At 33.8% G+C, this 15,983-nt stretch overlaps 2 protein-coding genes across 2 annotated transcripts; both read right to left on the bottom strand.

Annotated features, from left to right (window-relative positions):
- Nucleotides 1-91: 91 nt before the first annotated feature.
- LOC123677574 (protein-S-isoprenylcysteine O-methyltransferase) lies at nucleotides 92-1,602 on the bottom strand. Its single transcript, XM_045614176.1, has 5 exons — nucleotides 1,313-1,602; nucleotides 999-1,260; nucleotides 709-818; nucleotides 548-655; nucleotides 92-460 (listed from the first exon to the last, which is right to left on the bottom strand). The coding sequence occupies exons 1-5, from the start codon at nucleotides 1,508-1,510 to the stop codon at nucleotides 284-286; spliced, it is 855 nt and encodes a 284-aa protein (XP_045470132.1). The 5' UTR covers nucleotides 1,511-1,602; the 3' UTR covers nucleotides 92-283.
- Nucleotides 1,603-7,451: 5,849 nt separating this feature from the next.
- Nucleotides 7,452-15,565, bottom strand: LOC123678085 (serine/threonine-protein kinase polo). The gene is made up of 8 exons (XM_045614886.1): nucleotides 15,337-15,565; nucleotides 11,333-11,557; nucleotides 10,793-11,190; nucleotides 10,326-10,549; nucleotides 9,491-9,618; nucleotides 9,208-9,401; nucleotides 8,753-8,996; nucleotides 7,452-7,845 (listed from the first exon to the last, which is right to left on the bottom strand). The coding sequence occupies exons 1-8, from the start codon at nucleotides 15,430-15,432 to the stop codon at nucleotides 7,660-7,662; spliced, it is 1,695 nt and encodes a 564-aa protein (XP_045470842.1). The 5' UTR covers nucleotides 15,433-15,565; the 3' UTR covers nucleotides 7,452-7,659.
- Between the last annotated feature and the right edge of the window lie 418 nt (nucleotides 15,566-15,983).

Genomic DNA, 15,983 nt, shown 5'->3' on the forward strand with positions numbered 1-15,983 from the left:
ATTCAACTTGTGAAGTAGAAACGTTTACCTTGTGAATCCAAGGACTTTTTAAAAAATAATTTAGAGAACATTGAAGGAATCATACAAAAAGTTAAAGAAAATAAACTGAATTTATTTTTAAAACTTTTCTTTAGACAAATTAAAGCATACATATATATAAAAAAAGACTAGTTATGCTGAAAGTTATTAAATACACTGGTTTCTATTAATGAGAGTTAGACTAGTTCTTGTTCATTGTGCTTCTAAACATGGCATATTTTCTCAATATAACATGCAAATTGAATCAAATAAGATGTCCTTTTATGAAAGGTAATCCAGTACCCACTTTATTTTGATAATCACAGTATTGATGTCCGAAAAAATTCAGCAAAGTTATTTCTTCAATAAAAATTCTCTGCTTGAAGAACAACCAACTTGCAATTGCATAACCAACAATAGATATTGGATTCAACAGTATGATCTGTAAATTTCAAAATTACTGCATATTATAACAATTATTCCATATAATTTTTCTTCAAGTATCTTATGCGAATCATTTTTTACAGACCTGAGTTCCAATAGACCAATAAAACCATCCTACATAACTTGGGTGTCTAAACAGACCATATACTCCAGATGTAACTAATATGTGATCATCAGCCTTTTCAAATTGCACCTAATGAAAATATCTATAAATACTATATATAGAACTAGAAATATCAATCATACCAAATGATTAAAATTAGTTCCGGCATTCAGCATTGCAGTTTTCCTCAATATATCCCCAGCAATACATATAGCACATCCCATGTATGAAATAACATAATAAGTTTTAATACCTGAAAAAATGTACTATGAATGAATATACAAATAACATCCTTCAGAGTATAATTCATCAGTCTAAAATAACCATCAGAGAAATTATAATATTACATGTTTACACTGATTGAACCACCTCCACACAAGCTAAATCACCAAGCAAAAATATTTTCAGTAAGTGCAACTTATGATTCACTTACTTGGCCAAAAATATGCCTCAATGAAGAATTCAACCCAGGAGAAGACAGCAGCAAAGATATACGCTGAGCTATGATTTAAAACAAATGATTTGGTTGACACTAATTTTGGACTAATAAGAGCCAATACTAAAAATTCTGTGTAGTGAAAGATCGACATGATACACATGTATATTCCAAAATTTTCGAAATTTGGAGGGGAACCGAGCTTCACATAAATACCAATAGCAAATACACATCCCAAAAATGCAGCTCTAATAGCAATCTAAAATTAGAGGTCATAACTGAAAGGTTCTATAAATGATCAACTTACTTACTTCGTAGTCATAATCCTTATATACGAAATTTATTATAGCAAATAGGATAAATGAAAAGGAACAGAAAATTAATATATTAATAAGAAATAGATCAGTTGTTTGAAACCAAAGATTCAAAAATGAGATTAATGAGAATATACAAAAGGATCCTATAAAACCCACTAGCGCAACATGAGCCTCTCTGCTGAGGATTACCATTTTTTAAGAATAATAAAATCAGTTTACATTATTTAGATTTGAAAAATTTGTAATAGATAGTTTATTTACATCATAGATTGAGGTTAGTATTCATCATAGAATATAACTAAGGTTCATTGATTAAAATTTCTTCTTCTTTTCCAATATGCCAGGCTATCCACCATTTACTCATTCGACAAGTCCACCGTTATTTCTTCGAATCAGACTGCCATACTATTTTCTATCTTGAAGTTACATTTTTTGAAGGTTCATCAACACATGGTTAAGGAGAGGGAATACTATACTCATCACGTCACAAACATAAATCCCAGACATACATGTAAACCAATCTCTCCCGCGATCATCACCTCCTTGTATTGGGAGGGCTTGTATTTGTAGTAACTGCCGGCTGTGAAGTAGACAATGAACTGACCAGAAAATGTGGCATGGCTAATCCCAACCTGCTACATTCCCCATATCTCAACAATCCCATATTCCCAGTAACACATCATTCCTAATACCACGCCCACTCCTAAGAACAACCTGAAGTCTTTACCCTTCCAACCGACAGGTTCTAACACAACGAGTAACAAAAGAGAAGCAGAGCAGCCAGCCGGCCGGCTGGGTCCACCAGAGAGGCGCAGAACCGGCCAGACAGAGGCCATAAAGGTAGGTGCAAATCATTGACAGGTCTAGCAGAACGAGACACTAGAGGCCGAGAAGGAAGCAAGATGATGCCAACATTTCACTGAGAGTATCTAGTAGAATTAGGGCTGAATATTTTTCCGCGGGCGTCAGTTTAGGACCTAGAGTGTAATTCTCAATACATTAACTTATTTGACTACCACATCCGATATCCTCGAAATCTCGATACATTATTCGAAGAGTAACTATAACTTTTATGCCCTCGAAGCTGAGGAAACGAGGATAAGAAAAAAAAATTGTTAGCTCTCTGCTCAACGTCAAAATCACTAAACTCCTTCAAAAACTCTTATAACTTCCCGGCATGAACTAAGGTGAATCCCGTGCTGTGAGGACTTAGGATTTGCTTTAGTCGTGCTAGTTAGCAAAGGTCGCAAGAGACTTGAATCGAGACCAGGATCAAGAGACGTCTCCTTTCACTATGATTAAGTTCTAGGAGGAGGTAGTCCCTGCGGAACTACCTCAGGCTTGAGTTTCGTAATCAGTCTACCTACTGGATGACTCTATCACCAAAAAAAGAATGGCTTCTGACCTATCCCATACCCCATTAGGGCAGGACTGTGTGCCATAAATCTGGACATTCCGCCGTAGAATTCCAAACCTTTGGTGACCCGGCGACACTGAGGCTGAGAACGCGGGTGAAAGTTCGCGTCTTTGGAACCTGTTTTTACGTGTTCAGCAAGGAGCCAATGGTGGTTTTCAGTTAGTATGCCATTCAGGTGAGCCTCTCACTACGCAACAGGTGCTAACAGAAACTGTCGAGATTTGTTGGGTGTCCATAAGGAGGATTTCCCTCCATTAAAAAAAAAGATCTCTGTAATTTGATATTTGAGCTCAAGATGACACGAAGAGCAACAGTGATTAGACCTCAACCTATTGACAAAAGTAAATGTCACCTACCTCTAGGGATATTCATGGACCTTGTCGTGGTGGGAGGGCTTGTAGTAACTGCCTGCTGTAGGGTAGACAGTGAAACTAAGACTGACCAAAAAAAATGTGGAGTGGCTAATACCGGCCTGCTATATTCCTCATACCTCAACAATCCCATGTTCCCCCAAACACCACATCTTTGCCAATACCTCACCCATCCTTAATAATATACCCTTATCTCTACCCCTCCAAGCGACAGGTTTAAGTAGAACAAGCAACACGAGAAGAGAAGTAGAGCAGCAGGGTTCACCAGAGAGGCGCAGAACCGACCAGACAGAGGCCATAAAGGTAGGTGGAATTCATTGACAGGTCTAACAGAAGACACAAGAGGCCGAGAAAGAAGCAAGAAGATGCCAACATTTGGCTGAGAATACGTGGTAGAATAGACATTACTCATGTCCGCGGGCGCCAGTTTAGGACCTTAAGTGTAATTCTCGGTACACTATTCAAGGAGTAACTATGACTTAAATAACCTCGAATCTTAGGAAACGAGGATAACGAAAAAGTATGTTAGTACTCTGCTCAACCCCACTGCTCACAGTCAAAACTACTAAACTCCCTCTAAAATCCCCCATCCTTATAACATCCCTGCACAAACTGAGGCTGATCCTATGCTGTGAGGACTTGGGGTTTGCGTAAGTTGTGCAAGTTCGCAAGACCAGGGTCAAGAGGCGTCTCCTCGTGGAAGATTAAGTTCGAAGGGAGGAGGCTTGCCGACCAAGTCCCTGCAAGGAACTACCTCAGCCTTGAGTTCCGTAATCAGAGCTATGGGGGAAACCACGGAACGAGGGAGCTCATTGACGGGTAGTTGCCTCACGCTTTTTAGGCTACCTGTTGAATGGCTCTACCACCAGAAACGAATTGCTTCAACCCTTTCCCACACTTCCTAGGGTAGGACAGCGTTACAAAAAGACGGACCTTTCCGCCGTAGAATACCAAACCCTTGGTGACTCGGCCGCACTGAGGCTGAACGCGTAAGAGGAAGGTTGGAGTCCTTGGAACCTTTCTCTACGGATTTGGCCAATACCTCCTAGACTACAAGGCCTGGGTGCTCCTTAGTCTCTTGTGACGTAAGCATACCCAGGGCATAGTCGACTGAACTGTGAGCGTTCGGCTTGTGACTCGTTTCACAATTATATGAATAATATTTGGAAGGCTTTTTGTTTAAAGAGGATGCCAGTCGTCAACTGAGCCTTTCATCGCATCCCATTCGTTTTTATTATGGAAAAAACCAAGTTTTTTCATCAGCTGTTTCATAATCGGGAAAACATAATTTAGTTTTCGGTTTAGAATTTAACCAATTATTCCTGATACATTTCAGCAAGTGTACCGAATCGAAAAGATAAAAGAGAGGTCTTGTTCTGTCAAAAGGGTGGCAATATACAATACTGAGTTTTTATTATCGGCGAAGTTACTCATAGCTCTACTGTTAACTGCATTATTATCAGTGATTACACAGAATACTCTGAAACCGATTTCTTCTAATTCAATAATAATACACTTTATCAATTCAAAAATCATAAGGTGATCTAATTTAGAAGTTGGACAAATATGAACAACTTCTTTAAAACTCGACGTTGTACTAGATATCATGAAGACGAAGGCAGAATTATCCAAATTCATATTATTATATGCAGTTCCAACAATATTTCCGCCTTTATAATCTAAATATGGGTTGATATGAATTTCATCTATTAATAAAAGAACGAATCGTTCATGGCCGTCCAATAATTTGAAAACGTTTTTCGCATAAACAAGGGTAATTTTTTTTCTTCTGTCGTTGGATCAGTCGATAGGGAACGGCAAACAGATTTATCGTATCCACATGAGGTAATTTGAGAACTCCAAAATTTCTTAAAAAATTGTAAGCATGTGGACTTATAGTGACGAGTATAGAAGCTAAAATCATTGTAATTTTTGAATACCGATATCGTTCCTTGGGAATTGTATGTAATTTCAATTGTTCTGAAACAAAATTCAACGCCTTTAAATAATCGTCATTTCCCAAATCTTCTGATGTCCTATTAGATATAAAAGATTCTATTAAATCCGACGTATGATTTAAAATTCTATCTTTCTGATTCTCTGTACACTCGGATGATGAGTTATTTTGATCTATTCTCCTCAATAACTTGTCTATTTCGTTGATATCATCAGATTTGAAGGGTGTACATTTGGATTAATCATTATGGAAGGATACTTTTATTTCCTCACCAAATAAAAATGTTTCTACCTGCAAATTTGATTTAACTACAACACAATATGTAATTATAGGCCCTGGTGAATACTTGAGTTTGAATATTAAAACTTTTTCTTCGTCAACAATTTTGTTCCACAGCTTAGGCAGCTTAAAATTATTTAAAACATTCAGAAAAGTTTCAAAATCTACATATGAATTCAACTTTCGATAATTTTCAAATTCTACTCTACTTTCCGCTATAGCCTTTTCCAAATACTTTAGTTCGGTTCTTTCTAATTTTTCATCACGAGTTTTTTTAAACTTGATATTTTTCGATAGATATTAGGACAAAGTTGGAACAGCATCTGTTTGAGTCTAGGGATTTTCAGAGTTACCGTTATTGTATGACCACTTCTTGAATCCGTCGCTAAAGTGGATTTAATTAAATTCTCTGCGAAATGCTTCTCACATACTTTGGTATGTATAGTGGGTTTTAAATTTTGCCTAGGAATGGCCGCTAACCACTTTTCAAGCAAGTATGTATCCGTAGGGAACTTAAAAGCGTGCACTTTCGGTCCATTTTTGTAATTTCCCCTGCACCCAGGAACACAACACATATAAGACATTTTCTCAACACAGGTAGTACTTAAAAGTACTGTCCAATGTCACGGAACACTAATTATTCACACAAATTTCACAACAGGTTGAATAACCTTGCTAACAAGAGTAACAAGTGTTGAAAAACTAACAAAACAAGTGAATATCACAGTTCAGATGTGTCGACTGGGATAAAGGAAGCGTCTCTAGACCTAATATAATGACCTGGGATGGTTGACGTCACAAGATTTTCGGGTCGAGTACCGTGGCCTTGTTTTCTAGGAGGTATTGGTTCGGCGGAGGTGTAATGAAGGTTTTTAGTGAGTATGCCCTTTAGGAGAGCCTCACACTACCCAGCAGGTGCCGACAGGTGTTTTACACTTGTCGAGAATTGTTGGGTGTCAATAAGGTGGATTTCCCTCCATTAAAAAAAAAGGGATATCCATGGAGAAAGTTTCAATGTCTTGGCGTTGATATAGTAGGAGTAAATACGTCCCTTCATTGGTGTGCTCCAAACTGTTTTCCATTTTTCTCAGATTTTTTACGTGTATTGTGGCTTATAATCTCTAAAGTCCGCCTTAAGATAAAGGAAGGTTGATTTTGTGGAACCTAATTTGGCAAGTTTGTCTGCTCTATCGTTTCCTCAATGTTAGTATGGCTTGGTACCCAAATAAATTCAATTGAGAAACCCTTCTCGGACAAAAATTGTAGATTCGATCGGATGGAGATGTGATCATTTCCTGCTTAGAGAGACCATTTTGAGATCTTATCAAGAGCGCTTTTGCGTCACTGTGGTACATCGAGTACTATCTCAATGCTGTGGAATATAATGTTTCTGTAGTTCAAATTGAGCCAAGCGCCATCTATGGGAGGAAAGGGAAATATTAGCAATCCTGCCTGAATTATCACTAACAAAAGTTCATCAGTGGACACAGCTGCCTGTATTTATAGACATCTTAGTATCATGATGAATGAGTTCCCAGGATATATAACAGCTGCCATTTATTTGAGTAGTATCTGTCCAAAAGCATATAGATATATATTTGAATTATACACAAATTTTAATTATTGAAAATAAACCAAAATGAAATACTGAAGGGCACTAAAATGTGATCATTGATTGGGAGAGTATGTATTCTTGAGAATGAGTTGATACATTTGATGAAATTTATCTAGTGTAATGAAGCAATAGTAATTACAAATTAAGCTCAGCTAAATTAATTTTCTATTTATTGTGTTTGGCATATAATTCATTATGCAACATATGAGTCTTATATTACGAGAATTAGCTAGAATAGTATGAATGTCCCAAAAACATCTTAATTTTTTTTATTTAATATGTGAAAAGAAACAGGTTTTTATAAAAAATTGGAAAAATTTCTGAATGTTTATTATGAAAGACCTATTTCTTTTCCCATACAAATCTGAATAAAATATCTCTAAGTCATTGAAATCAAACAAATTAATTCACAATAAATGATTGATTTGGCAGTCTCAATATAACATCTTTTATAATAATACTTATTACATGTACACAGGTTAAGCAAAAAACTATTACTTTTCTCAGGTTTATAAAAAGTTGTTTCACATATTCGAAACTATACAAAATATTCTTCTTAAACATAGTTATTCAACAGAATTTTTCACATACTGACAAAATCAAACATATAAATGAAACTGAGAACTACAAATGTATCAGAATCACAAGGTTTACAAAAATTAAAATCCGTAACTCGTTCATTAAGAACAGAACATTTCATATTTAACATTCCAATAACATGGAGAATTTATCATAAGCGTATTTCATTTTCTCATAAAGTCCTACTGCACAGCCATTCTTCTCTATTGAAGAAAATCTAAATGTTCGGAATGATTTATCATCATCTATATATGTTACTGCGGCCATTAGAGGACATAAAATGATTTTTGTGTGGTCGGTGAAGTTCATCTGAAACAATTTTTTTAAGTTTTGAATATATATGATTTAAGGTCAGAAAAATAAAGATTATTATTATTATTATATTTTAGGTTGTGACTGGAAACTGTCATACAAGGTGACTCACCGGGATGGCCTATTGGACATTTATTGAAAACTAATCATAATTTCGAGCAGAAAATTTGCATATCGGGGTTTGAGATCTGAAAATATTTTAGGGAGGAAGATCATTGTCTCAAACCCCAATATGCAAATTTCCTGCTCAAAATTATGATTAGTTTTCCATAAACGTCTAATAGGCCATCCCAGTGAATCACCCTGTATAATCATCATTTGAATCAAAAATTGTTTTGATATATGTATATATTTTCCAAAAAATTTCCCTAAAAAGACGCAATATGTTTGAATTAAACTCATTTCACAGATTTCAGACTAAAACTAAAGTTTTTACAAAAACTATACTCTACGTATGGTGAAATAAAGGTTCACCATCTAGCACAAGTTGAAATTGTTATTTAGGTAATTGGTCGTTGTTGAGCTCTCATTCCCTGAAGAGAACGCTATACCATTTAGTCAAGATGTCTGTATTTTTTTAATTCAATATTAATTTTAAAACTGCAGAATCAATCGAGATGAAAATTTTCATCTAGATGCAGAATGGCAATTTCAAGCCTCATGCAAAATTTCATGTTTACTGCTTAACCAGAACCATAAAATGAACAAGAATAATGCAAAATATGACCCAATATATCCTTGAAGATCAAAGTGACAACAGAGTTGAGGTTTTGGTTGTCGATGAAAAACAATAAAGAACTTTTTCATTCACTTATGAGGAATTGTTTCATATAAAAATTTTATAACATACCACTTGTTACATTTTAGCATACATATTGATGAGATGTTTAAACGGTAAACTCACCTGTACTGTACCATTTGTAAGTTGCATAAGTACCCCAGATGTAGACCTGCACCACTGCTGTAAATGGGGTGTTCTCGTCATAGTATCGGCTTCTTTAACTTCATCCGCACCCGTTTTTATTAAATGTTCCCGCATGTACCGGCTGAAGTATGTGAGAAGTTTCATTTTCTTTTCATATTGTGCAGGATAATTTTCCAGTGTCATATAGGCTTCCACTCCCTGTCGGTCAACATAATGGACATTTCTAGGGAAAAAATGAGAAGGGTAGTTTCAATAAGTAAAGGAGGAAATTTCTCAACATAAAACAATTCTATTCTTAATATCATCTAGGAGTTGTAGCCGAAAAGATATAATTCTCTGCTGATAAGATTAAAAGATACATTAAAAACACTTTTGGTATACTTGATAATCAACAGGCAGGTTTATTAGATAACTGAAAAATGGCAGAAACTTACATTTGATTAGGTAACATGATTAGTTTTGTCATGTCATTAAACATAACTCCAACACTTTCGTCTGACAGTTGATAACCAAATCCATATTTATCTGAGTAATCGACCCATTTCGAGATCCAAATTATTGGTTGTGCGGCAGGGTCAGACATTTCTTCCAAGAATTTTTCCTTTCTAGCAGGTTTGCATTTCAAAACCTACAACATATCAGTGAAAAAATATACATAACCAAAAATTATAATCTGAAGAAAAACATATCAATTTTTTATATGATGAAAATTATTACCTTTCCTATCATATTTCTGAGGATATTGAAATTGTCTCTGGCATTAAAAGCATTTGCACCACTTGACATGCCTGCTGCTGCAATCGAGTTGTGTATATCTTTCTGAGGAGAAGTAATCATAGGTTCTCCTAAAACAAATACATCATTCAAGAAGTCTTCGAGTCGTTCCCCTTAATTTCAATGTAATATCAGATATTGAAGATGCAGATGGATGCAGTGGAGAAAATTGAATTGAATGGTATACTTTTGCTAACCTATATACCCATTACATTTCACTCAATAAGTCCCAAACCTAATAAGCAAGAACACATTTTTTTCTTAAAAATTCAACTTTATTCATCAGTCCCCTTCAAGAGTGATGCATGTACTCAATGCTCCTCTAATTGTTCAATACCTTTTCTGTAGAAAGATTAGTCTTCGCTTTTGAAATAGGCCTCGACATTTACTTTTTCATTAGAACCAAATTTCTTTCCTTTAAGCATTTTATTGTTTTCGATGGATTGGAGTCTGAATAACACTTTCAATACATTTCTTTGCTTGAACAATATTTTTTTCCATAAAAAACAGGGTTTTATCAATACTCAAAACTTGTTCTTATCAATTTTTTAAACAAGAAAACTAGCATCACTTAACTTTCAATATTTCGATCCAGGCTGACTCTATTTTCTGAAATTTTAATAAGCATCTTTTGAAGTTTGGTACTAACGAGAAAAAAAAAAGTGGGACGACACGGTCTGTGCGCCAGACCCGGGATTTATTAAGATGTGCTGTATAATAAATTAAATTTGATCCTTTACTACATTATCTTCGGCAACATTTAAAATGATTCACAAACCTGCATTCGAAGAAATAAGTTCAGACAGTGGTTTTCGGGTAGAGGTCTCTTGGTTGAATCTTGGCTCCATAATAAGAGAACTCACTGGTAAAACGCTGGGGCAATATCCAGAAGTAATAAAATCATGGTGGGACAACTGTTGAACTTTAGGTCTTTCTTTAGGTTCTTGTTTTAACATAGCCATAATCATATGTTTCGCAGCAGGTGAAACAACTTTAGGTATGCTGTAATGAGATTTTAAATGTAGCTAATAAAATCAAAATTGAAAATAAATTCAAGAGTGTAAAAAAAGTCATGTAAAGTCAGCAACCTAACTATTGTTAAAAAATTCATAAATGAACCATTCCCGAGTATGTTCACTTTTGAAGAGATTAGAATAAGTCAGTGTTGAAGTAACACATGGAGAAAAAATTATGAAAATGTACTCATCTCTACTCCTAAATTGTTTGCTATTTTTATTAACTTACCTATATTCACATTTTTTAATTCTCTCGTAAGTGTCCTTTAATTTTGTTGTTTCAAAAGGTGGTTTGCCAATTAACAGAGTATACATAATACAACCCACAGACCAAATATCAACCTCGAAAGAGTGGCCCTTTCTATTCAATATTTCTGGGGCAATGTAGTTGGGAGTACCACAAAGAGTTTTTTTACGTTCACCATCATACTCTATTCTAGCCGCTAAACCAAAATCTCCTATTTTAACATGTAAATCATCATCTAAGAATAGATTTCCCAATTTAAGATCTCGGTGAATAATCCTACGCTCATGTAAATATGTTACTCCCTGCAGTATCTGTTTCATATAATATCGCGTTTCAGGTTCCGTAAGGGCTTTTCTTCTTTTGTGAAGTTCCATCATGGACTGTAATATAATTCTATGATGAAAATACTAAACATGATTTTTATAATTAATCAAAGTTTATTAACCTTAACGATCCTGAAATTCGTGTAACAGTGAATTACATAGAACTCAGTAATATAATAGTTTTAGTTTAAATACTTACTCTCTTCTTACACAATTCTAGGACGATATAGATATTGTGTTGATCCTCAAAAAATCCATAAAATCCCACAATATTTTTGTGACGTAGAGATTGATGAATTTGTATTTCTTGAGTGATCTTTTCTTTTTGATTCTCTTTAACCATAAGCTTTTTGGATACTATTTTGCCGGCATAGGTTTGATTGGTAGTAGAATTGACAATTTCATAACAGTTTGCAAATCCTCCCTACAAACATATAAGGATTATTGAAATATAATTCTGAATCAACAATCGAACCACATTTATGAATACATATATAATAAATAATAAAAGAGGTTTTTATGTCATTAATCTTTCATACAAAAATATAGTTACAAATTAATAAATTGATTTTTTGACAAATTATTATATGAAGTATACTTTTAAATTTGAAGTGTTTAAATCATAAGCATAAATTTCAGACCTATACCAAGTTGAGGTTTTATTTTTTCAATTCACCTTTCTTTCACAACTTCCTTCTAAAAAGAAATCAATCATCAATCAATCTCTAGAAAGAAATCAATCATCAATCAATTTCTAGAAAGAAATCAATCATAATCAAGATATAATCGAAAAAAGAAATAGGCTTAATTGGTTACTCATGAAAATTAAGTTGAACCTTATGTTTGAAAAAATCAATGAAACCGTGTTTCAGTTGGGACTGACCGAAAAGATACATATGATTGTAATATACTACAACCATCTTACAAATGAATCGAAACCAGGTTTTGAAGATTAAATGAATGATGAGTGTCATTTGAAATAAGAAGCATGTCATTGTCTACCATTTCCACCAGATATTTTAGATTATTCGTACTATACATGTATATAATTCAGTAACACTTGCACACATGAAAAATTTCAACACCAGTACTATATTTTGTAACAATTTCAACATATAAGATATAGTGATAGACCAAGTACTATGCCCTGCGGTACTCCAATCCTGATTTTTCTGTTTGATTTTTTTAATTTGTTTCTTTCTTTCCTTTTAATATTGGCGTAATTTTGAAACACTACACAAATCGGGGAATACTCCACATGTTCTACATCTGCTTAAAAGAACCGTCGGTTTTTGACAATAGGATACAAAATTACAAGATCTTGACTACTCATATTGTCAACGCCCGTTGAGGTATTCCTCTTCAAGGGCACCACTATGCTTGTGAATTCTTTTCCAGTCCACTACTTCATTCAGAGTAACTGGTGCCCTTATAATTCATTTTTGTATGTAACTGTTCAGATACGTGGAAAAAAACATTTGTTGAGTAAAATATTTTAGTTTTTTAGGGCGTATGTGTCAATTCGATTTTATTTTCTTACTTGTTGGTAGTTTTGAATTTATTGTGGACTATAACTTTATGGTATTTTTCCAATTCCTTTTAATGTTTGATTATTATATCTTTTCTTTTGCGTTCTTATTAGATTACAATTTTTTTTACAATTCAAAATTGGTCGATTTCTGAGGTTGAATGAGAACTTTCTTTCAATACAAACGTTTTTGTTTTATGTTTATGAATGGTGGAATTGTACCAGTTACTATTCTCACTTGTAATATCAGAATGTGCCTTTGCGGATGACATCGTATTGATGGCGGGAACAAGGAGGAGTATACAGGGAAATTTGGATATATGGAATGGAATACTGAGAAAATATGGGATGGAAATAAATAGAAGAAAGACAAAAGTGATGGAAGTGAACGATGAACGGGAGGATGATTGGAGATTGGAAATTGAGGGAGAGGAAGTTGAAAAGGTGAAATGTTTCAGATATTTAGGAGTGAACATAGAAAATACGGGAAGCCAAGAAAGGGAGATTAACAAGAGAATTGAAAAAGCCGGCAGATTATACCACACAATTAATAGGAAATTCCTAAGAAGAACTGAAGTCGAAGAGAAAACTAAAATGACCGTGTTTAAGTCGATATTCAGACCTGTTCTGTCGTATGGATGTGAAACTTGGAACACAACAAGGAGAATGAGGAGTAAACTACAGGCAGTAGAAATGAAATTTTTGAGAGGAGTGAAGGGGGTTACAAGGATGGACAGAAGGAGAAATGACGACATAAGAGGTGAATTGGGGATAAAATCATTGGAAAGGTTTGTGGGTGAGAGGCAGTTGGGATGGTGGGGACACTTACATCGTATGGAGGAGGAGAGACCAATCAAACAAATATGGGAGGCAAAAGTCGAGAAAAAGGCAAAAAGGGGGAGACCGCAACAAACATGGGAGGATATGGTAGAGGAGGAAATAAAGAAAAGAGGGAAAAGCGTCAGGGAAGCTGAGATGATGACATCAAATAGGACAGAATGGAAGAAATTCATTGAATCAAATTAGAATTATTCTTAAGTTATTGTTAAGTTGGAAAATGTAGATAATGAAACCCATACACCGAAAGGTATCAAATGGGATACAGATTATATATACTATTCTCACTATGAACCTTTTTGCTTGATCATGTTCTTAACCAAAAGTTTTATCATTTCATTCATACTCTGGTGTAAGGTCATGCAACAATATTTCAATGATTTCTTTTAGTTTTTCAAAGTCTATTTCATAATCGTCTTTATAGTTTGGTGTTTACATTTCTTTTTTCAATGTTTGTGTTCATATCTACCATTTTTAGAAATAGAAATAGAATAGAATGAGTCCATTCCATTCAACCTAATAAATAAAATGTATTTGTATTTCGAATCACCAAGAGATCTCAAGAAGTACCTGAGCTTCAGTAATGTATTTGTGTGTTATTTAGAATTGTTGTTTTATTTTTTGTTGGAATTGGATTATTGTTGTTCAAAAACTATTGTGTAAGCTTGTTCACTAATACCAGCAGATTTTGCTGCTTGAGAGACGGGATTGAGCGAATAAAAAAAAGTATTGCATGTCAACTCTTAGATCATCTCTTGAAATTCTCTGAGTTTTTGAACAAGAGCTGATCTTCATTCGTCAATTCATGATTTCTATAGATTATTTGGTTTCCTAGGAATCCTAATTACTTTGCTGCTTTCAATTGTACATTTTTTTTTAGCTTCCAAAAGTTTTTTAAAATCTTCATCTTTGAACATGACCCAGAGTGGTGTTTTTATATCTTTAATAATTGTTTTGCAATGAATTGACTTCTTTCATAATTTTTATTTCTAGTTTAAATTTGACATTGAAAAGAAACTCATCAATCGACACGATATTGGATGAAGTAGAAAAGGTCAAAATGAAGTTTATAGATACATTTGTATAAAGATTGCTAAATAATACAGTTCAATTCAATTAATTAATTGAGTATATTTTGCAATATAATCGTTGTTCACAATTACTTAAATTTGCTTATTGCCTATTCAGAATTGTAGACTTCTCCTGTTCAATCAAAAGATTAGGGGTCTGTTGTTTGCTATAACACTTTCTACACTTGTTTAGTTTATTATTTTTATTCTTTCTTCGATAATTGAGTCATCATCAGATTCTAACAAATAGACGATTTCACTCTCGCTTGTGGATGCACAAACTTTCAATAATTGTGTGGAACTGCTGTTACCACAGATCTATTATCCAAATATCTTAATCATAGGTAACTAATTACTATTAGAAGATTTTAATTCAGGATATTCATTATAAACTGTGACATGAACTGCACTACACTCCAGTTCAGTATAGTAAACTAATAATCCTTGTAGATATAAGTTCAGTATAATGTAAAGTATTTTTTTTTCTAGATAACAAATAAATCAATAAGATATAATTCAATAACTCGAACATAAATATTCAACGAATTTCAATATGAAACTAAATGAATTAAAATAAAAGAGAGGCACCTCGAAGCTTATGTTTAACCTTAGCTGTAGGACCTCTGATAATGGAGGTTGGGATATTAGAAAATAAGTGAATAAATTTTTAGATTGAAAAAACTTTTAAAAATTCATCATGATATTTATACTCGACGATTCTTTCAACCAATTGAAAATATGAACATTTACATTTGTAAAACAACTCACCTTTCCAAAGAACTCCCTTTTTTTATAGATCGTTTTTGTATTAGCATCATACATAATCTCCGGTATTTGATTGGAGTGTTTATCATCTTTAGGCATTTTTATATATTTTAATAATTAACAGTAAAAAACAACAATAAACTTAAACTAACAACTAATTAGTGTAGCTTCCACACAGAAGAGATTCGAGACAGGTAAAGAAAACCGACGTTCTTGGCAGTTAGATGAAGTTTCAAAAACTAAATTCTTATTGGTTGGAGATTTTCAAAAGGAATCCACCTGATTGGTCAACGGTACGATCAGAGAAAAAATGACTTGAAGAAGTTGAAGTCTATTTTACTTATTTATTGCCACAGATTACGAATATCTTACCAGTAATCTGTGTTTATTGCGGTTGGGTCAATATTTTTAAGCCCTTAAATAATTGGGTTTTTAACCTGTAGAGAGAAAGCTGTTTACTTAATATTTTTGAGTTTTGTACAGTTTATAACGAACAGGAATGGATTTCACCCAAAAAAATTCTTATAAGAAAAATACCTCAATAATTTCAAATTAGTTTTTTCAAATAATACATTCCTTATATACTTACTTGTATATGTTTAAAATCTAGGTATATTTAATATTCTGTGCTAGGCATCTTATAAGTTATA

The sequence above is a fragment of the Harmonia axyridis genome, chromosome 4, assembly GCF_914767665.1.
Source record: "Harmonia axyridis chromosome 4, icHarAxyr1.1, whole genome shotgun sequence".
Lineage (NCBI taxonomy): Eukaryota > Metazoa > Arthropoda > Insecta > Coleoptera > Coccinellidae > Harmonia > Harmonia axyridis.

Coding starts and splice junctions, on each gene's coding strand:
- LOC123677574 (XM_045614176.1), bottom strand. CDS start 1,510: ATGGTAATCCTCAGCAGAGAGGCTCATGTTGCGCTAGTGGGTTTTATA. Junction 1,261..1,312: donor ATAAGGATTATGACTACGAA/GTAAGTAAGTTG, acceptor CTCTAATTTTAG/ATTGCTATTAGAGCTGCATT. Junction 461..547: donor ATTGGTCTATTGGAACTCAG/GTCTGTAAAAAA, acceptor TGAAATTTACAG/ATCATACTGTTGAATCCAAT.
- LOC123678085 (XM_045614886.1), bottom strand. CDS start 15,432: ATGCCTAAAGATGATAAACACTCCAATCAAATACCGGAGATTATGTAT. Junction 11,191..11,332: donor TAGAATTGTGTAAGAAGAGA/GTAAGTATTTAA, acceptor ATTATATTACAG/TCCATGATGGAACTTCACAA. Junction 7,846..8,752: donor TTACAAATGGTACAGTACAG/GTGAGTTTACCG, acceptor AAATTGTTTCAG/ATGAACTTCACCGACCACAC.